The sequence below is a fragment of the Corvus brachyrhynchos genome, unplaced genomic scaffold (genome assembly GCF_000691975.1).
Source record: "Corvus brachyrhynchos isolate BGI_N302 unplaced genomic scaffold, ASM69197v1 scaffold14, whole genome shotgun sequence".
NCBI classification, from domain to species: Eukaryota; Metazoa; Chordata; class Aves; order Passeriformes; family Corvidae; genus Corvus; species Corvus brachyrhynchos.
In genome coordinates this window covers 16,423,274-16,446,222 of record NW_008239110.1, presented here as the reverse complement: position 1 = coordinate 16,446,222, position 22,949 = coordinate 16,423,274, and the positions used below count along the sequence as shown (strand labels likewise).

At 36.9% G+C, this 22,949-nt stretch overlaps 1 protein-coding gene across 3 annotated transcripts in view; it reads right to left on the bottom strand.

Moving 5' to 3' along the window:
- LAMA2 (laminin subunit alpha 2) overlaps positions 1-22,949 on the bottom strand; it is a 263,456-nt gene that overhangs the window by 87,477 nt on the left and 153,030 nt on the right. For all 3 annotated transcript variants that reach the window (XM_017739565.1, XM_017739567.1, XM_017739566.1), the window contains exons 24-31: positions 21,310-21,489; positions 20,414-20,602; positions 20,080-20,318; positions 15,309-15,426; positions 12,069-12,203; positions 11,365-11,489; positions 7,577-7,663; positions 6,544-6,737 (exon numbers count right to left, since the gene is read on the bottom strand). In XM_017739565.1, coding sequence (XP_017595054.1) covers positions 6,544-6,737; positions 7,577-7,663; positions 11,365-11,489; positions 12,069-12,203; positions 15,309-15,426; positions 20,080-20,318; positions 20,414-20,602; positions 21,310-21,489 — 1,267 coding nt within the window. The remainder of the gene's footprint in view (positions 1-6,543; positions 6,738-7,576; positions 7,664-11,364; positions 11,490-12,068; positions 12,204-15,308; positions 15,427-20,079; positions 20,319-20,413; positions 20,603-21,309; positions 21,490-22,949) is intronic.

The window sequence follows — 22,949 nt, the reverse complement described above, 5'->3', positions numbered from 1 at the left end:
GTGTTAAAGACAAACTCAGTTCACACCAATAAGAAAAAAGTGAACAGCCCATGAAGAGATGAAGTATTCTCAATGAGTAAGCAATCGATAAGTGAGCATTCAGTATAAATTAACACCTCTTGAACAATAATCAGGTTGAAAAGAGGAACTGCATCAAGTGAGACCACAGCTGAGTAGATGAGACAGGACTCAGCTACTCCAGTATGCAGTCTGTAATGTACTGCAGCTATGGGAAATATTTCAAGAGCATGATTATATTTTGCAAGACTAAATACTTATGTGTCTATCTATAAAGCTGTCAGGATAAATTTGTGTCTAATATTAACAAATGCAGGACTAAATTCAGATCATTACAGCAGTGCAAGCATGTAAGAGGCAAATCATGCAATCAATATTACAATAGTTCAACAAGCAATTAATGCAAATTTTCCATTTTCACCACACTTTTCCATGCACTTACCTCTTGTGAGAAGCATGTCCAAAGTATGCATGCCAAAAGAAATTCTTTTAAGTTTACAGACATCTAACCATTTATTCCATCTTACAAAGAGAGATAATGAACTATAAAAGAACCACATCTGAATCACAATATGTTTCTCCAATTGAGTGATTATCTGACACTATTTTGCTCTAATACATTCATTTCTGTGAAGATTCAGAAGACTGTGTTATGACTAGCTAACTCTTGGTCTAAGGGCAACCATGCAATCTCTGATAGGAGGTGGTATCCTATGACAGTCAGTGACTCTTCAGTATCAGCTTCGTGTCGCCTCACAATGAAGTGTTGAACTACTCATTAATCTGTTGACTATTACCTAATTTTTCCCATTTTGACACTAGTCTCACACCAAATAATAAAATAGCCTTCCTGTGCCTTCCAAAACAGAACCCCAGTAGAGAGCTGAAAGCTTTAGCTTCCTTGCCACTGCTGCTAGTTTCAGGTAGCTTACATGATCAATATGTCTCTAAAACCTGGTAAAATTCATATCTAGATCAGGGTCTAAAATACCTACTCAGGTTTAGTTCTGATTTTTATTATCTATAAATCGTCATCTGCTGGTTTTGATACATACCAGTAGTAGCTGAGTTTAAAGACTGCTTGAGTTGGGTGAAAGTCAGGACTGTGGGTCTAAACTCAACAGGAGCTCACGTATCACAAAAAGGGAGAACAAGTAATAGCATATCAGCTGCTAGGCCAAGCAGGAGTGTCCTAATTGAGCCCATGCAGCCAGAGAAGGAGTTGTCCAACATGGAGGTAAATTGAATTCTTACAGCTGAGATACAAGGACAACAACTTCTATGAAACTCAGAACACTGCAGAAGCTAGTCCAAGGCTTCATAGATATGGTGTTAGACACAGGATCTTTCTTTTCAGCTCACTCTGTAAAGTCTTGCAAAAAGAAACTCCAAGCTCCTGCTGCAATAAGCACTGTGTAGGAGCTGGGAGAGGCTTAGTTTCACAGATTCTACAAGATCTACTTCTGACAGAGACAGCATCTCTGCCTAGTTCTGAATTTGGAAGGGCTGAGATCATGGGAGCTACTCACTGTTTAAAAGGGAAAACCTTGATTCTTCCAGGATCAGTGGCTGGGACCTCCCTTGCTCTTCTTGGTGTAGGACTGACTGGCAGCTGGGAAAAAAACTCCCTCTCATTGCAAGCATCAGACTTGAGTGCAAATACTTAAGTGCCCAAGACTTGCCATTAAAGGAATCTCATTATATAATTTTCTCCTTCTACCAATATTGAATATTTAAATTTATAAAGATGAAAGTTTGTTGACTGCAGCAAGGCTGAGGGTTTTTTCTTTTTTTTTCCCCACAAGACTGAGTTAAGGAAAAATTCCTAACAATTAAATATCTGCTTGATCTCCCTGTGTCATGAGTGCTTCCTGTTCAGTCACATCAACGGCTTTACATTTAGGCTTTTGCTTGACCCCAAGGAACATTTGTGACAGGAGCATACATCCAAGGAAAGGTTTTTAGTTTGTGTTGCAAAAGAGCTCAAAACATTGAAGACCTTTCTTTAGAAGTCTCCGTTGTGGTTATGACAGATACCCTGAAAGGATTAGAAGGTGAGTTCTGACTTGCCATATAATATAGAGCCACACAACAATAAAGCCTTGAAGTTCTCACCAGGATCATTTCGTTCCATAAATATGGCACAGCAGTGAGCATAGTCACTGTTCCAATAACATTGCAATCTAGGCTTCTTCATTTTATGTGCTACAAACTCTACAACTGAAGTGAAGTGGAATGTCACAAGGTGTAACAAAAAACACACAAGAGGATTACTATTTCTAAGAAAATACGATTGCTACAGGCTTGATTCAAAATCTGAGAGAAGATTTGAGACAACTTTTGTCATCCTTGACAGTATACAATGATGCTGGCAGCATTATTAAAATTAGTTTGCAACCACACCTATTTTTTTATTGGCTATTGACTTCTGCAAAAAAGAAGGGAAAGTGAACCTACAAAGTAAATTACTTAAATCCAAAAACTGTAAGAAAGTATTCATCAGCAGAGTATTACGAATATTTGTAGAGGACAACCTAGATGGTTATGTTAGCTGGGGAAATAACCCAGCTACTAGCCATACTAATGCAAAAATTAGAATTTTTATGATGTGTAGTAGACCATACCCTTGTATTACTTGTTTTAAAAAAGAAAATCTACTTTTTGGACATAATTTTTCGTTCCCTGATGGCATCCTAGAGAAAACAAAATTGTTCTGTTCCAAGAATATAATGGGAATAGAATTCTGTCTGTGCTATGCACATATAATTACCTTACCATTGTTATTTATTAGTAAGCGAAATCTTCCCCTTTAAGCAGTGGCTTTAAAAAAAAAATAGATTCTATTTTACCTGTAGCTCTCTAAAATATAACTGTTATAACACAGCACTGAAAAGTGACATGTACTAAGCAACTGAAAAATGACACATTATGAGAAAAAAATAAGAACCCGGTAAGACAGATTTTCAGCTATATCAGAAATAGATCACTTTAGTGAACATGCATGCTTCTTTGCTTTTCTTCCCCCCCACCTTTTCACTAGAAATCTTCACTTAAAAAATCTTTAGAACACTTATGATAAGAGCTATGTTAAAATCAAATTGTTATATTTAAAGAAGAACGCATTACAATATTTTGGCTAAAATACCTCTCTGATCTGATTTAAATATGCATTATTTGGTTTTTCAGGTCATACTGTGTAGTGACCTTTTATAGAATTTGCCAAAAATTCATTACTCAGGTGGTTATTCTTTGTTAAATATTCAAAATAAAATTTCACTTTCTTAAACATTAACTATACCATACTAACAGGACAGCTTAATCACACTATGTCTTATACTGCTTACAAACACATTTTTTCAAACATGGGTGACTGTATTTGCACATATTTTCTTTAAGTGAGACCACTTTACAACCTAACTAGGTGTTCTTCACACTTTTGACAGGTACAATGCAATTGCAGTAGCTGAAATGGCACCGCAAATGAGCAAAAGTAGGTACATGTATTCAGCTCATTTTAAGTACTGAATGCAAACAGGGTTCTGTTCTTGACACGAATTTTCTGTACATTAATAGTACCACTGTTTTTACTTTTAAGGCTTTGTTACAACCGAAGTTGGTCAGAAGGGAATTTACTGAGTATTTTCCAACTGGTTGATATAAGAAAGTAAAAATATATTGTAAACAGAATCAAATTCTCAGCTGCATTAAACTCAGATTGGAACAGCTCAATATTCTGAAAGCAAGGAAGGAAAACTTCAAAGTTGCCCCAAAGGTGTTTCTAATGGTTCTTTGACAGGACAATGACTATTAAAGCACATTAGGGGCTGCAGCAACGAATCCTTACCAACAGCTGCACACTGAAGCCTGTGACATACCACACACTGTTTACCCTGAGCAAATTCCCACCAAATCTATGCCTGCCACACTCCCTTTGCCACAGCCTTGTGCCCAACACAGGCTACAAAGATGTTTGATCTGGCTTATTTTCTACCATGTCAGGGGTATTGCACTGCACTAGCAAAGACAGGTTTGGAGTAAATATGGGTGTTGAGGAACCTTTAAACAAGAGGAATATCATATAGTAAGAGCTAATAGGCGCATAAAGTGTCTACTGAAATATTTAACTGCAGTTTTTGCAATTTATGACATGGTTGTTATTGATACGGTATCAACAGTAAAAAACTAGTTTCTGTGACAGGGAGATTTAAAGTACCTCCCATCTGTTTCTATAGGTGGCTCTTATCTTTATGACTAAAGAAAAGAAATCTTCTCATTTGTTTCCTCACTTCTAGTGGTCAAATGAAATGTCCATATGCACATGTGAAAGGCTGTTTTTCTGGTGAAAACTGATTACTTACTTAAAATGTCACTAAAGATAGCTTAGATATATTTCAACACCCGCATTCAAATATGTTGCAGTTCAATCAGAGATTATAGCAAATAACATCTTTCAAAGCAAAAAGGTGGAAAATTTCATTGGCCTGCAAACAGCTTTTTCCATTCACAAAGAGGATATTTAACCTTATTATCCACACAATGAAGTAGCCTGATTAACAAATTGGAAAACCATTATAAATGATAACTTGCACTTGGGCTGTTTTGTACAATGAAACTCTGTCATCCTGGATACCCAAAAGACTTTTCAGAATACTGACAAAGTAAAAGACTAATAAAAACATACTAAGTCATGCCTGAGATTGGAAAAATAGGATAATACTGGCAATAATGTAAGAGCTATTCAGGATATTGAAAAATGAAGTAATTTTCATGTACATACCACTCTGGAAAACACAGTTCTTATTTTAAAATTTTGTAGCTGTAACACTTATGGACTTCACTTGCAATTACAATTCTCCTTGGCACATAGAGCACAAAATGGAACTCAAACCATAGTTATTTCAGCAACGAGACTACTTACTCCAGTTGCAATCATTTTGCTGTAGTTCAAAACAGAGCTTAAGATACCAAGTTCAGAATTAGGTCCTAAAATGCATCACACTGTAGGACATTAGAAGTTTATTTTCCTTGAGTACACTAAGCTTTTAATCAATGAATCAATGCCATGTTGTTAATAGTGAAGAAATAGAAGCAGTTATATCCATATTCCCAGAAATCTATAATCTCCACCTGGGATACAGGACTAATGCAAAAGCACTGATTTCAATAGACTTACTCAGAAGCTTAGTTCTGCTGAATCCTGGTGACTGAGAGCTGATCACAGCCATTAAGTTCAGTGAAAAAATGTTCTGCATTGTGTACCTCCTGACCCTATGTGCCTAATATCTTCCTCTTTAACCACTCCAGGAAGCCATACATTCCATTCTTGACTTATATGATGCCTTCAGACATTTTAAGCACTTCTTTGTTTATTTTTCCATTTTGCTTTTAAAATGTTTGCAATTTGTTTTTACTTTACCATTTGATTTTAATACTAGAGAGCTGTGCACCTCTGGGTGTTAAGGCACAAAAGAAATTAATTCTTTGGACAAGCAAAACCAAAAAAAAGTAGATGGTACCTACTTTTCTTGATGTTACACATCCCTCACATAGACACCCCACTCTCCATGAAAAAGCTCCAATTAACGATAAAACATGTGAACCAGTTCACTGTGCCTTGACAATATATTCAAATATGCAGAGATTAATAAATATTATATTCTGTGGACTTACTGGAACTCTACCAGTATTCTACTTTAAATTTAACAATCATGGCATTGAAGAGGAAAAAAAAAATCACTATAAGGTTAGTCCCAACACATCTGGGGGAGATGTGGAAGAAGAAAATGCCTTACTTCAGTCAGGGCTCACCAAGTGTTCTAGAAACATTTTGCTACTTTTCTTTTTTATATAAAATATAAGCATACAACATTATATGATATGAGATTGTGGGCTCAAAACAAGCATTATCCAAATTAATGAAAAAAATTCCAAACAAAAATACAAGATAATCACTTGGCATGTATCAAAATTGAGGGTAGGACAAAGATACCACTACTTTAATAAAATATAAATTGGTGGTTTAGGCTATCAGTTTTCTATTTTTAACAAAAGAAGTTCTTTGCTGGATATAATGTACTGTCATTCCTTACATCTTTTAAATTCCAATGGATGGTCGTTGAACCAACATGGTCAAGTAAACCTCAGTAAAAATTCTGCATGTGCCTCATGGTATAGAGCATTGAAATTGCTGGTTAAACATTTAGGACAACACTAAAAATTCACCAAGAGCAAATATTGTCACAACACCAGAGACAACCTTTAGCAAAACTACAGACTCCAAAAAGCCAAAAAGAAATCCTTCAAAGTTTTGTTTTCAATTTTCAGTGATAATATTAAAAATTATTGAGAGTTTTCTTAACATCTCAAGGCTTGTGGAAAAAAACGGACCGGATGCCAAAGTAGTAAGAAACCTGGCGATTATTTTCAAAGAAACCCACACAACTCACTGTTACACAAGCAGGTTTGAATTTCTGACATACGACAAACACAACCAAAAGTTAGCCAGAATTACATTAGTATACGTACAAACGCATTTCATGCCGTGACGCGCATGCCGATGTTCACAGCCAGCACACTTCCACCCCGTGAATCCAGGCCTGCAAGTGCACTGTCCAGTGACAGGATCACAGGGGACAGGCAGGGAACCATATGGATCACACTCACATGCCTGGCAGGACCCTCCTGGAATTTGTGGATTTCCTGTGTAGCCAGAAGAACATCTAGACATTGCAAATACAAAACAAGATTTGTCCAACTGAGATGTAGTGCACAAAGAATACTTGGCAGTATTTTAAATGTAATTTATATGAACATTCATGAACCATTTAAAAAAATCTTTGTTGCTTCATGAACAAGAGAGAAATATTGCAAACGGTCCAACAAAGTGACTTCCAATCAGGACAGTCTGGATGGAGGAGGTATGCAAAAGTGATTCCACATCCCTAACAGTTTTCAGATACACCACAACAAAAAAATTCCTCCACTATCATAGTTTGGCCTATAGACCTAGCCACTTGTGTTTCATATCAGACATGAAATCTCCTGGTAGACATTTGCCAATTTTGATCATCTTAATCCCTCAGCGTTGTGATGGATGGGACAACAGAGGCTGTTTAGGTTATTAATTCACAACTTGGCACTAAAATGTTTATATCTAACCATCTTTCACAGCCAATGCCCATGAGGGCACGAGTCACTAAATCAAAGGGTATGAGTGACATCAAGATATACTATTAGAATGGCATCTAATTTTAGATAAATTTTGTATTTTTCTGTTTAACTTCTGAGACCTGGAGGAAAAAAAACCCTCACACATCAAAAAGCAAGACTAGGAAAAGATCTGTGATATAAATAACACTGATTATCAGTTTACAGTGGTGTATATAAAAATTGTCCAAGTTGGCTGAGTTTTAACAGCATATGAAGAAGAAATAAATTATCCAAAGGCATGTATTTAAACAGCAGTAAATACACGCTTGTAATATTGAAAAACATTTATCTCCTTCATGCCTTTTCCTCATTTAATTGTTCCTCTTTCTGCTTTTTCCATTCATCCTACCTTTCACAGTACTGGCCTTCGTATCCAGGTGGGCAGGCAGTACACCGGTAGTCACTAGGGCCTTCAGCAACACAAGTAGGGCTAAAACTAAAACGAAAGCAAATAAAGAATTTTTTTCTACTCTGTTGCATCATTTCACTTTAGTCAGCAGTGCAGAAAGGCCCCAAAAAGTTCCACTCTTGATGTAAATGGCAGCATTTTCTTATCTGTTTATAAAATCCTGTGAGAGATCCCTCTTTTCTATTACAATTTTTGTGAATGCCTTGCTGTGATGCTTGCAGAGTTTGGACAAAGGCTCTAAGGGCTGTATCCAAGGGGATGGAGTGAGCAGCTTCCATGCTGTAGGCTTGTGTGATTGAATGGTGCTGTCACTCACAGTGGTCACGCAAAGAAAGCACTGGGAAGGATGTGAAACAAAAAATTTAGAAACTGTGCTAATGAACATCCAGACTTTCCAGTCTGATTTCATTTTATTTTGAATGAAAGGAGATAAGCTGGGAAGAGTTTACTTGAAGTTAAGATATAAAGGGAGAAAAGGAACCAAAGTCATATCTGTGTGGAATCTTCCAAAAAGGGAGGATCAGATGATCTTCTCAAGGATGTATGAGAAAAGCCCAGTCTACAGAGAAAAAAACCCTAAAAACTACCTCCTTCATGATCAGGGAGAGGTCTTATTTTAATCATTGAAGACACTAAATTATCTTTACTAAGTCACTTTACTACTGACCGTGTTGTGTACCTGTGGGCACTGTGCAAAGTAGCATTTAGTTGAAATGTTACTGTACTAAGTGCCTGCACAGGCAGTTAAAACAAACAAAAAGAGTAGGTAGGGCAAAAGAACAGAACTAAATATTAAGATGGTGCAAAACTGTAAAACTCCTTCAGCTCTTTGAGGAAGAAGAACCAGAAAAGCACAGAGGTGGCTAGTGGTGAGCCAAAAGCCCCTTCTTGGTAGAGTACAGTCAGCATCGTCATCTAACTTGCTTATAATGCATTAAGTCAATAGTACTTGAATGAGTATATAAAATTACGCCTTTGCAAAAAATGTAAACAAATTGATCTATTACTCACAAACTCATTATCCAACACATTTTCAACTCCATAAAAATAGATCCATGCTAGAAACAATTCATTCTTTCTGTTCTTTGTTTTTTTCCCCAGCTCATAATGTTTGAAGCTGACTGCTCATAGGACAGCAGTGTAAACACAGTATTTAAAACTTAAGTGGAGTTTTATACAATTTCCTAAGTAAAAATAATTGCACTATACCATTCACAAATACTATCATGTCAGTCATGACATAGCAAACTAATGAGATAGCTCATTAGCTATCTGTATTTCATGTAGATTATGATTATTTGACTACCATAAAATAGCTGCAGGTAGACTTTTTCCTTAATAGCATCTTGAGGAGCTTTAACTGATCTGCAGAAGATACAAATCTAAGGTCTGATACTCTCATTTTCCACCTAATACTGTAGCTTTATGGAACGGATCTATGCCACTCTATACATCTAAAAGTCAAGCATTTAGTCTAAGCCAATTGCTCAGGCATCCTCTATCAGACTGGAAAATGGACATGCACAGACAGACTTATACACACATTTGAAACATCTTCCCTGCCCTCTCTCCAGTGGTGTTTTCATCCAGGTTTAACACGAGTGGGATGTACAGTTGTCTGTCCCTACATTTACTATATGGCTACCAAAGTTGTTGATGGCTGCAGCTAACAGAAATAGAAATCCCTTCCATGCTGTCTAGAGGCATCTGAGTTCAGGTCTATAAAACACAAGAACTTCTGCTCCTGGACATGCTCAGATCTGACTCCTTTCTCAACAGCACTAAGAAACTGGATGACTATCTCATGATTAAGTGTATTTATTAAATTCAGATTAGGTGTTATTCTCTTATCTCCTGTGAAGGTTTATGAAACAAGAGAGTCTCATGATCACTTTTATGTAAGCATGACACAAAAGGCTGTGACAACACCCACAGACATGCAGGCTGTGTGACTGAAGGAGGTATGTGCACTTTGCTTGCTCTCCCTCAGGCAGCTTGGCAATTTGAGTGTGTGCCTAGGACACCTAAAGAGAGCTTTTAAAAAAAACATGGAGATAAGACAACAGGGAAGGGTTTTAAACTAATAGAGGGGAAATGTGATATAATAGGAGGAAATTCTGTACTCAGAGGGTGATGAGACACTGGAACAGGCTGCCCAGTGAAGTGGCAGATGCCCCAATTCCTTGAAGTGTTCACAGCCAGGTAGGATGGGGCTTTGAGCAACCTGGTCTAGTGAAATTTGCCCCAGCCTGTGGCAGGAGGGTTGGAGTTAGATGATCTTTAAGGTATCTTCCAACCCAAACCATTCTATGATTCTGTGGTGCACAGACTACCCATGGGCCACACATTTCTCACCTGCAGAGCACTTCAGCATTACCCACTTCCTGAGTTTATGTTAGCTTTTAGGTAAGATACTGAAATAATGTCAGGAGCACAGTGTGGAAAATATGCCTAAATTCTTGTAGCACAGTGCCATGAACATCCAGGTGAAGAGCCCTGCGCATTTTCTGATCTGATACATGTATTTGTGGGCAATCAAAGGTTTCTAAGCCCCAGAAAAAAAAAATAGGATGGAGTATTTTCAGCACTTCATACTGCCAGTACCATAAAAAGTTTTCTCCAATGTATTTGCTGATTTGCAAAGCTGAGAAGCTCGGTTGATCTAGTTCTTTGCAACTAGAATGTCCTTTTTTGATACTAATAGACAGAACACATATTCAAGTTGTAACAGAAAACGCTCATGAAATGGGAAAAACTCAGAAAACCTTGCAGTTAAGACTGCATTATAACTTTCTGAGATAAAGGACATTTCTTTAAATACCTGAGATTTGGAGGTATTCTTAAAAACTCTTGCTGTGGGTGAAAGACCATGAGGTCTTTATCTAGTATTGTTTGAGAAAGAACTTTCCTCCTTCAAAATAAAGCCAAGACCAGTCCAAAATGATAAAACAAAGAAGAAAGAAAAAAAAGAAAACCCCTAAATTATCAGCTATACTGACTGAAAGCCTCACTAAAACATCCTAAAAGCCAGAAAAAGCACAGAAAAATGATTTTACAGAACACTTCCAGCTTTTCAAAAGCACAGTCGAGAAACACAAACCTGTTCAGAGCACTACTACAGTATGATGCTAAATATCATTAAGAGCTTCTCAGCAAAACAACAAACAAATCTCAAGTGCTAAAGTATCATCTGTTGGGAACACATGCAGACACATCATGGAAAGGCTCATTAGCATAAAGCAACCAATAAAATTTATGCTGCAATAACTATATTGCTTTTAAAATATTCTATCTTTCACAAATTGCCTAAAACTCATGTAACATTAAATAAGAAATCAATAAATTCCATAGTGGAGCAAAAAAGGTGCTGCAGTTATACCAACATAATATATGAGCATAAGACTTTTTGCAGCTCCCTTGTGGCTACATTGTACTTGAGTTCTGCTCTAGCTTCATTTATGAGAATACCTTTATAACACACACTCATTATCTTGAGTATTGCATTTTCTAGCACTTATTAATTTATTCATCAGAAATTAGCAAGGGAGCAATTTCTGACTTTTAAAGGAAGATCAATTAGCAAAAGTAGATAAGAAGGTTTTAGTATAGCTTCCACAAGGCAATTCTCATGCAGTCATCTGAAAAAGGACACAGGGAGCCCAGAACAAAGCTCTGGCTTGCTGGAAAGGCAATTGTGTACCATGAGTTTGCCTGTTACTAGAACTTACTTGTTACTAGAAATGGACAGGGGACAAGCACAAGGCTGACAGTCATCCGGAGAGCCTTGGACGATGCCATAAAATCCTGCTGCACACCTCTCACAGTGGTGACCAGCAGTATTGTGCTGACAATTCTGCCAAGGAAGGAGACAGAATGAAAGCTGTATTTGATAATTACAAGGAAGCAGACAGACAGCATTTTGTTCCCAGTCTTAGGAATTCAAACTTACTTCAATACATAATTTCTCTCTCTCTGATATGATTCTCAGTGGGAATGCGTGCTTTAAGCATCTATCAAATGCCTGCTGAGTAATGTATGGGCTTAAAATGAGAAAGAATACAGCTACTGGAGAAGGAGAAATAATTAAAATTCAGTCTTACTGTATCAGGTCATGTGTATTACTGTCTGTAAGAGCAGAATTGTGTTTACTGCATGACACATGGCACATTGCTTCTTTGTTTTGCAGGTGTCTAGCTTTTCTTTTGCCCAAACAGTAATTCAGGGGTGAAAAAGTACTGCATAATCTGAACTCTAGAGAATCAGAATGGAAAACTTCAAAAGTCTGCTTTTATGACTCTCCCTGAACCTTGACAATTAAGCTTCTTAGGCAAAATTGTATTAAAATATTGTCCTCTGTTTTTTTAGATTACTAGTCCAATTTAGGAATTTCACATTAAGATTAACCTGGTGCATAAGTTTAGAAGTGTAATACCTGACAAACTGATGTTTCAGAGTCACACATAGTGCTGTGTCCATGACACTGACATACAACACAGGTGCCTAAGGATTGAGCAGGTGTCCTTCCCGCAGGTGGAGATGGAAGCCTGTAAAATCCTGGAGAGCATGACTGCAATAAAAAAAGATGCAGAAGAAAACAGATCATTACAGAGTAGACTGTGTATGGGGAGCACTGCAAGCTCATCTTACCAATCACCAGTTTTTACAAGTTGTGAAAAGAATCTGACAGGCTTCCAGCTGTCTTACAAACAATATACAGTACTTTAGAGATAACAAGAACCAGCCCTAATTGGAAACATGGCTGAAAAATCCCTGGAGCACTCCACTGGATTCAGGCTTTTATGCTACAGTTTGAGAGAGCCTTCATTCAGATGCAGAACACCTTTCTGTTCTCACTGTGCATCAAGCATCATTCCTTTCATTACTTAAGAAAACAGTTTGCTTTCAAAATAATTTTTTTTGCGTGGACTGTGGAGAGCAAGCATGATGATTCTGTTTCCTTCATCCCTGCTATGTTTTTCAGGTTCGACAAGCTGGTATCTGCCTACACATTACCTGATGGGATAACAAGCAAAAGCTGAATAATAATCAAGAAAATGGCTGCATGGCTGCATTATTTATACCTATATAATTTAAAGACCATAAAAGTACAGAATTCAAAATGTCAAAGGTTTTCCATGTCTTGAGACTATCAGCCCCAAACAAGTCTATCCATCACTAAGTCTCCTCTACTGCAGCTTGGCAATAAAATTCCAAGAATAACCCAAAAATTGCAAGCAAAGCTGACACATGCTAAATAAAACTCTTGATCTTTATTTCAGGCTTATTACACAATTCTGTGGAAGCCCTTACGCAGCTCTCAGAAAGCACACAGCTATGGCAGCATAAAAACACAAACAGGAACACTTTGACAGTTGAGACCATTAGGGCTAAGTGCCTACAGAGAAGTCACTTGTCCCACGTATAAATCCCACCCCCTAGTGGTGCCAGGAGCCTGTGAAGGCTGTCTCATGAGGTCATTTCCGACTGTTGACCACAATTTCTGCTTTTTGGAAAGGAGTAGTACACTTTTCACACAGTAATAAAATGGATGCAAAATGAAACAGAAGAGAATCTGGAGTAAGAAATTTTTGTGACCAAAAGCAGGATTCTTCAGTGAAGCACTAGCTGACATGCTGGATTTATTCATACGCCACCACTCTGACAGTTTTATAATCATTGGCAAAACCTCCAGGAGTCTAAGTTATGGAAAAAAGCATAAATGCAATTATTTTCTTTAGAATCACAATGAATTAATCTTAACTCATTTCTGCTTTTCCCTTTTTATTTTGACTTAGACTACGTTAAGTTCCCTGAAGCATAGAAACAGTCTGTCTTCACTTTCATGGTTTGTGGAGAATTCTAACCTAGATAAATAATCTCAAATGAAAGTAATTCTTTCCTACTAAAATACCCTTTCTTCCCCTCCCTCTCTATCCCCACAAGTGTACTTGTCCAAACAAGACACAAAACACAGCCTTACAAATTCTGAGTGACTTCAGAATCAAATTATAAATATATGGTACACCCTCAAACAAAATTAATATCTGGGGTTTTTTCCTGATATGCCATTGACAGTCTTATCACCTATTTTGATCGAAGCATTTCTGAAATGAAATAAGACAGACAAAAGAGAAAACAGACTATATTTTTAATTGCTAGTTTGGAAGTTTTTCAAAAGCAGCCATTAGGAAAATTCTTACCACTGCTTTTGCAGCCCACAACTAGATGTGAGAAAAAAAAAGGAGGGGAGGGGATATAAATGTCACTTCTAGTAAAAACTGCTGTGCATGTAGTCTTCACAGTGCTATTATATGCATAAAGCATGAAACAGATACATACACCGTGTTAGCATCTGCTTAAAAAATTCCAGGGTGTCAGATGCTATTTTCCTGCTAAAATTAAATAAACTTTCACAGAACATACCCTAACCTTCACTGAGCACACTAAAAATAAACTAAGTTATAAGCATGTGAAGATCACACAATTAAGAATGAAGTATGAAGGTTGCAACTGAGACATTTATTCAGCCCCTGGTGGGTGTGAATTAAAATAAAGTTTTAATTACATTATCGTATATTTTTCTTCAAAAATTCAATTTGCTACAGTAATTAAAAAAAAATAAATCTGTATTTTTAAGCAAATGTTGGAGTCCATTAATTTCTCATGTATTTACATAAATTCAGGTGTACTCTCTTATTGAAATAGTGTCCGAAGAAAGTTACTTCATTCCACTTTCTTACACCCCTTTCCTATGAACTTACTGTTTCGGTTGACTCATTTGCTGCATAACACAATCAAGTACAGCATCCAAATGGAGCAGAGTTCTCACAGATAACAAGGCATCTTTCCCATTCATTTATTTCAATTTTTCTCCCATTGCAAGTTTTGGGGAAACCCTTACAAGATCCCACTTAGGATGTTTGAGGCGTTTGCAGATTACTCAAGGTGGTGTTCACTGCTACCTCCACCTAACAATTGCAAGCAGTGAATTTAGAATTGCTAGTGCTGATTAAAAATGAAAGCATGGTGTTCCCCACACAGAAAGATTGGCAGTCTCATCATCAAGGGCACGGACAGTCAGAAATACCAACTCCTATTCTGCAGTCAATATATCATATCTTAAACACTTTCTCTGGTATCTATAATGAAATCCATTTTACAAAAGTATATACAAGTCAGCTGATTCTCTAGAACACCTGGACACTTCTGAAATATGCAATCTTCAGTATGAAATTGTAAGTAAAAAAATTAATAGAGTGCATGTATAAGGAGCACCCAGCTCACTTAGTTGACCAACACTTTTCTCCCGGTGTTCAGTGAGTTAGAATTTTACAACAGTATTATACCCTCATCTGTTCAAAAAGGCTTGATCTGTTAGCATCAGTCACACAATTCAGCCTCAGAGATGCTGTCCCAGTAAAGCCCACTTTCCTGTATTCTAAGTATTTGAGTCATTGCCATGGTTTCAGTGGCATATTTGCCTACAGCAATAAAAAAAAGAGGGCTGAAATTCCCTGTGAGAGAAATACCTGTGAGACAAAATAAGTAATTAAATTAAAGGAGAGTTGTTGCCAGTGAAATGAATTCACACTCAATTACTTTTCACACCTTGCCAATGAATGGACCAGAGAAGGTACAAAGACTTTTCCTGGGAGTTAGGTTAGTACCATACCTCACAGGACAGACCAGAATAACCCAATGGGCAGTCACATTTCTCTATCAAATAAGCCTGAGGAGCCATCCCAGACACAGGGCCACCTTCAGCAACTTCCAATGAGATCTCAGAAATCCTGAAAAAAAGGAGCAAACACCTCTAATGAGATTAGTCAAGCACTAACTCAAACCCAGTTACTTCACAGTCAGCTGCCATGGGAGGAAACAGTCTCATTTGGCTGCTTGTAGGATTCTTGACCTACAGGAGACAAACACCGGTTTCTGCATCTCCCAAGAAATTACAAAGTTAACACCACCTCTGGTCTCATTTTCTAGATCTAGGCAACAGTATAACTAACTAAATCTCCAGCTTGAGTCTATCTCTTTCTTTAACTTCTTTTGAGCCAAACTAACAAAACAACATACAAAAATCCATATCTGATTCTTCATTTGGAGGGGACTCATTAAGAAATTGAAGTCACTTACTAACTAAATGCAGTTCCAGTTCATGTATCTCAGGGGTATAGCAGTAAAATTGTTCTCTTAATGAGCTTTTAACGAGGCAACTATTTAAAAAATAAAATCAAATCTATGCTCAGAAACTAAAGCAACCTAGCAGACTCTAGAACAGGCTTCAAAAACATTGGACATTTGCCTTTTGGGCAGAAATTTTAAGATCAGTAGCTAGGTATCATTTATCTTTTTTTTTTTCTTTAGGATTATTTAGACATATGAACAAACAATTTAAAGCAAACATGAAATCCTACTACAGAAGCAACTGCTAATAACAGTAAGGGATATATTTCTAACATTTTAACTTTCCAAACATTTGTTTAATTGTAACAATAATAATAATGATGATGATGATAATAAAAATAATAAGTTCTCTGCCTCCCAACCACTCCTTGTCTTTCCAGCATGAATTCTGACGGCTAAAAAGGGTTGAGTACATCATGGACAAAGACAACAAATATAAAATCTAATGAAATATGCTTAATCCTAATGTATCACAATGCTGTACTTTAAGCTTACTTCTTTAATTTGGGGATTTGTTAGTTTGCTTAAACGAATGCTATGATCTGGAACACCTATTGCCTCAGAGAAACAAAAAGTGCAGAATAGTGTAAATTTTAAAGTTTCAAATATAATGCTAACCTAAGATAAAATGTCAAAGATTGTCTGACTAACTGGCTGAATAAATGTCAATAATGCGGGAAGAGTCTGTTCATTAAGTGTCTGAGCACAGTGCTAATGGAGAGGAGCTCACAGAGCTGCTCACCTCTTCCTCATCCTCACAGCCTGTTCATCTACTCCCAGACCTTGATTCCTGAGGGGCTGATGCTGTTCTGCTCACTGGCATATAGGCACCAATGTCAGGATGAATGGAGGAAAAGCAAATGCCCACCACTGAACTAGGTGAGAGTTTTGTGACTGAGCTTACATGATCAGACCCACGTTTCTTGATAACCTTGTGTCAATATAAAAATCCCCAAAGCAATCTAGTAACTTAAACCCTGTGCTTTCTTATTACCTGAAGAAAGGGGTTCAGTTGAGCAGGGAAATTGAACAAAAAAAACCCCAAGCAAACAAAGCCAGGTCAAAACAGAAGACTGAAACTAAAGAGGGCAAAACCATTCAGATCTGATATGTCAACGTAAGGTTACATTAAAATCTCTGTACTTTTAATGGGAAAAGAAAATGAAATCTGCCTCTCCATCATCCTCAACATTGAGGGCACAGTTGAAAAACTGTGTACTGTCATAAAGCTGTATTTAGATAAAAATACACTCTAGGGACACAAAGCTACCTATTGTTTGTGTGAAAACGTTACTTAAGGAAGGTCAGGCTTGGTTGAGTTTTGGAAAATGTCTATTAGGCAGCAGTCAAACAACTGCTACCTGATCACTGTTGGGAATATTGAAATAATTTGCGGTGAAATTGAAAGCATACTTCAATTGAAGGAATTTATTATCACAGCTCTCTTGCAAAACAAAATCTAATAAAAGCAGTGTTTCCATTTAGAGTGTCGAATGTGAAAATGAGGGCAACAAAATGAACAATAAAGGAGAAAAATGTTTGGGTTTGGATTCCGAGCAGAAACCTCTAAATCACAAATAATGCTGCAGCTTTGAAGCAGAAACAACATTAGCATTGCTAGTAAACTGTTTAGCTAATAGAGTGATAACACTAGAATGAAGTTATTTTTATGGTCCCAACTGCTGCTGCTACTTTGACTTTATTTTAAAGTGTTTTTCCTGTAGTTTGTCACTTAACCTGCAGCTTTTAAACTTTGCAATTGAAATTAAAGAACTATTAAAACCTAAATAAAAAGTAAAAATACTTCATATATATCTTTTCCTCCTCCCATCCACAGATTCTTTTGCTTTATATATATTTTCCTACTATGCACAGTCAGATGAAAAGAGAAGCTTTACTAGTTTAGAACAGAGCCCCTATTTGGAAAGTACAACACACTCTATTTAAACAAATGTTTTATTGTAAGTCACTTAATTCAAACATATCTTTAAATTTGAGTACAAATATTGTTCTTTAGAGGGTCTCAGTTTATTTTTAATAAAAGCCTTCTCATGCAAGCTAATATTCCACTAACCTTTAAAAACATTTTTGGGGATTTATTTTGTAGTCTTACGCAAAACTTCCACTGAAATCATTCAAGGTGCTAACTTGAAAAAAAAAAATAATGTATTCCTGCTATATTCTACTTAAAGTCTCAGATGCCATATGATAAATGTTAAGTTTGTAACCAGACAGATCATAAAAATCCATTGTAACATAACCGCCTCCAAAATCAAATACAGAATTATACGCAAGGTTATGACTTCAGATGGAGAGTTACCAGAAAGACAAGATGAACTGTTTGCTAAGCTCTGCTGTCATAAAATGTCACATTCTGAAATGCCATACTGTAAAAAATATGTTCTGGTTCTTTAAGTGATACCTTGCAAAACTGCCTTGGAACTGAAAAGGCCTCCCCTGTTCTGCTCTCCTCATTACTGGGCAGCCTTGATAAAACGGTGGTGCATTACAGTGCAGGTCTAGTGGAGTCACAGGAGACACACACACCCCACAACAGAATCAGCTTTACTGCCCTAACTTTCCTCTTGATGTTCAAGCTAAGATAGTATTTGGTTTTTGCTTCCACAGCTGAACTAAGAACTGTACTGCTTAGAGGGGAGGGAGGAACATACATGAAACATGAATATGCTTCTCAAATTTTCCACATTGCTTTGGAGTTACCTTCATAACTCTTTTCCTGGGAATCCTAAATGGACTACGCCAAAAATAAATGAAACCAATGTTAAACACTTATGGCATCTGTTACTAATATTTAGCATCTAGCCAGTGCAAGCTGCATGAATACCCTTCTGTAACTTACATCCTTTAAAGAGAGACAAGAGCAGCAACAATGACAATGTTTTCTTTCACACAGTGCTGTGAGGTTGCATGGTATCTGCCCCTACTATTCACCTTCAAACTCCAAAGGCAAGACTCTTAAGGACATATTTGTACCTTAAAAATCTAGAAATAAGTTTAGCCTACCACTTTTATGACAGAATCATAAAAAAGGACCTCTGGAGACCTTTGGAATTTATCTCCGATTATTCCCATGTCCATGCCAATAGATTTTGATTGCAAATAATATTGTGAATTAATTATTAAAAACTTTATGCAATAGTCTATGTAACCTTTCCTAGAACTTCTTTACCCCCAGCCGTTTATCTTTCATGTTTAATGTGAATACTTCCTGCTGTAGTTTGAGTTCATTTTTGTTTTTGACTTATCCACCACAGCAACAGAGAACTTATTCTTTCCTTTTTCTCTGTGACAAAATTTTAAGCATCTTAAGGCAATTTCTAGTTTCTAAACATATCTAGTTCTTTATATTTTCTCTCACACATCATATTTTCTAACCTGTGATGATGTTCACTGATATCCTCTGAGCACTTTAATAATTTTTTTCTTGAATGCCATTTACCAGAACTTGATGCTTAGGCTTTACTAGTGTTGGGTGGAAATAAAAGAGGTTGCTTTTTTCACTTTGCAGGCCATATCTATTCATATATGCAGATAGAGAACTAGAATTTCTCAACAAGAATATTGTTCCTGAACCATGTTCACCTGGCAATATGTTGTAAACAACAGACTCCTCTTTGAAGAATAGGTAACTAAGTACTTGTTCCTTGTTTGTTCAATTGATTGCTATTTTCAATGTAAAACCTTACAGCTGACTTAAAAGTCAGATTGCAGCAGATTTGCAGATGTCATACTGCTGCATGATGTCCCCTTCAAATTTAGTGTTATCTTTATTTCCTTGCATAACTGATTCATTAATAGATTTAATAGAAAATGTTGAATCTGACCCTAATATATTTAACTTCCCACTTGCAGGAGAAAATTCCTTCATATGCTAACATTTATATTTAATAAATATAAATGTTTTCATAAAGCATCATGTTTTCATAAAGTAGACCTCTATTCAAAAATTACATTAGGTTTGTTTCAGAATGTGTGTGCCTACATGTGTTTTCTGTTCTAGGATCCTGAAAACAGAGATTCTGTTTGCCTAGTGTGATTTAAATCTTCTAGCACATAAAACTTCCCTCTCCTGTGTCTTCTGCAATGCCAAACACTAATTCCTTCTGCTCTTTCTTCTCAGCAGTGGCTTATAGCTGGTGTCATGCATACAAATTCTGCTGGGAATAGGTGGGAGATCTATGAGGTTATCTGTGATTACTGCACTATTTCAGGTCACTGCATGACAGAGTTACCTGCTCTGCCTCATGATATTGCCATGAGTCGCCTTGATAAGAATGTAATGAACATCATACAACACATTCATGAAGTCCTCCCGGGATACGGTTCTAGTTGGTCTTGAGTCATCTCCATAATGCTTCCAGGTGAAATCTGCCTGAGATGTCGTCCTGTTGGGACCTGGGTTACCATGATAGTATTCCCAGGACACAGTGCTTCTGCCTCTTTGGTCATCACCATAATATTCCCATTCATGCTGAAAGACAGAAACACAAAGGACAGATTAGTAATAATGTTCAAAAGAACCGCATGCTTAAGTTTTGGGCTAAAAAAAGCAGATGGAAACGTTACCTCTGTCATCTCTATCTCATGCCTTGTCAGCTGCCCAATCAGAGGGGCAGCCATGTGCCGGACAATAATTCTCGTATTTGTGGGAGGCCCGCCTCTTATGATGACTTGTGGGTAGTAAGTGGTAAAACCTGTCTCTTCTCGTGCTTCAAAGTAGATGGCATATTTCAGTTTCCCTCCGTAAGCCGTCAGCTAACAAAGCACAAAAAGAAATTTCATTTTCAATTAGCTAAAAATAAATTCCTGGGAAGGAGCTAGGTGTGCTCTGCACCTATGTGCAGCCTGATGAATGTAGGTGTGGTAGAAAATAGCACTATGTACTTGAGGAACTATCTGGGGACAAGGGCTATGTTCAAAAATACTCATCAACAATTTGTGATTATATTACACTAAAACCAATATGTTCTCTGTTTCCTTGTACGCTCCTTGGTGTTCCTCCAAACCAAGAAATATCAAAAGTGCAAAATAAATCATCACAGAGGCGCATATCAACATCCAAAAGGAGGGTTATTTCAATCATTTTCTCCTATGTAAGGTACAAGTGTCAGGTATTTTCTGTTTAAAAAGGAGAGAAACAAAAAAATTGCAAGAGTGTTATATTAAATTTGTGCAGCTTAATTTTTCAAATAACATTTTAATGAGAAGTTTATCCTGTGGAGAAATATAACATAGATATTTACAGATATTAACACACAAAATATTGTTCATGTTACTTTCTGAATTTCCATAATAACAGAGCAAATAATTTTTAATAATGGAATAGCATTTATTTTCTTTTGAAGTACCTTCCACTGTGTGAAGACATGCTTATTGGGAGGGAAAAAAGACACTGTAAAATAGTAATATAAGATTAAAAGAAAAAAAATCCATGTCAGTAATCAGTGGAGTTTTAGGTTTACCTTTCGTCCCTCAAACTGCTCTGGAAGTCTCCAGTAAACAGGTTCTGACCGAAGATCCTGCATCACCTGTTCTATATTTGCTACTATTTCAGGAGGCTGGAATGCAATCCCTGAAAGAGTGCTACGCTGAAGCTTTTCATCCACCAGTGGCAGAATCATTTGCTCTGGCTTCAAGGTCACCTATGCATATTCAAAAAAATTGAGAAGAAAATTAACTTTATTTTTCCTCATGAAGTGTTAGTCTTTAAATTCTAGCTCTTTAAAAAATTACTTCTAGGTAATTTCATTTCACATCACGAGCAATTTGTCACAAAGCAGTCTTGCTACTCCTTCAGGTATGAACAGTGCTAATAATGACTTTCCCCTTGAGCCTTTTGCACCTTGTGCTCATGTTAACAAAGAATGTAGTAGCACTGGTTAAAATACTTTAATCAGCAAACGATTCCATGAATTTTATCAAAGTGATTTTCATAGTGCTATTTTAGTCGCAGGCCTCTTTTGTTCAGATTGTGAGAAATGTTACCTTACAAAGAGGCAGAGTTCTCATCACCAGTTATTATACATCATGGGAGCTGTGAAACACAGTGCCCCATCCCTTGATATGTCTATGCAATATTCAAGCTAAGTGTCCTCCAGGCAATTTGCAGAGAGGGTGGCCTCAGTGAGGCTTTCTGTAACTCTAAATCCAGCTTTACTGAAAATATATGAGGATGCCACTTACATGCTTGTAATTTTCTTAGACTGGTTGACAAAGTCTCATTAGCATTATACTGAAATCATTATTTTGATCAAAAACTGTAGTAAGAGTCTGAGTAATTCTGTGCCAATGGAAATATCACAGGGAATGTGTGAACAGATGCAAAGGGCTGGTATCAATATTGCTTTCTCCCAAAGAGTGAGGAAGACAAAGAAAACAAATGCAAGTAACAGTCATCCCATGAACAAACTGGTCATGAGATAGGAGTCAGGTAATGAGGAATCAACCAAGCCCTGTACTGTACTTTCAGTATCCTGGTATTTCCGTTTACAGCAGCATCTACGGACTGATCAGACATGGAAGCACTCTTAACATCGCTAGCCCTAAGTGAGATTTACTGAGTTTGTATCATAACTGTACTTTACTGTTTAATACTTTACACACCAAGACAAGGGTCAACACATTTGAATTTCAGATCATTCATCAGCAATGCCTTGTTGTCATATAAGACAGGATTTGCTTGTTTAAACAAGTCTAATGTCATTTGAAGCACCTGAGAGTATCCAAAATAGCCACTAGCAGCTGGCAGAACAGAGTCTCACTCAGTTTACAGTTCTGTATCAATTCTGGAATCGATCAGAGTACCAAGTACTAGATGGGACATGGACATACACTTCTTTAGATATGAGCATAAACACAAAAGGAAATTAATTAACAGAAACAAAATAATCAGGAGGTTTTAATTGTTTCTGCTTTGTGCAGCCACAAAGGTCAAAGCACAATTATCCTGAACTGTTGCTGTTAGGGAACTTGATTAAATTTTATAACTTGTCAGCCTTCTACAGCCTTTCATCTCCAGTCTAGCAGCATATGATGGGCAAAACTGAAATAATGAGAAAAACTGGGTCAGATCATAATAAATCACTTCATCCACTGGGAAGGG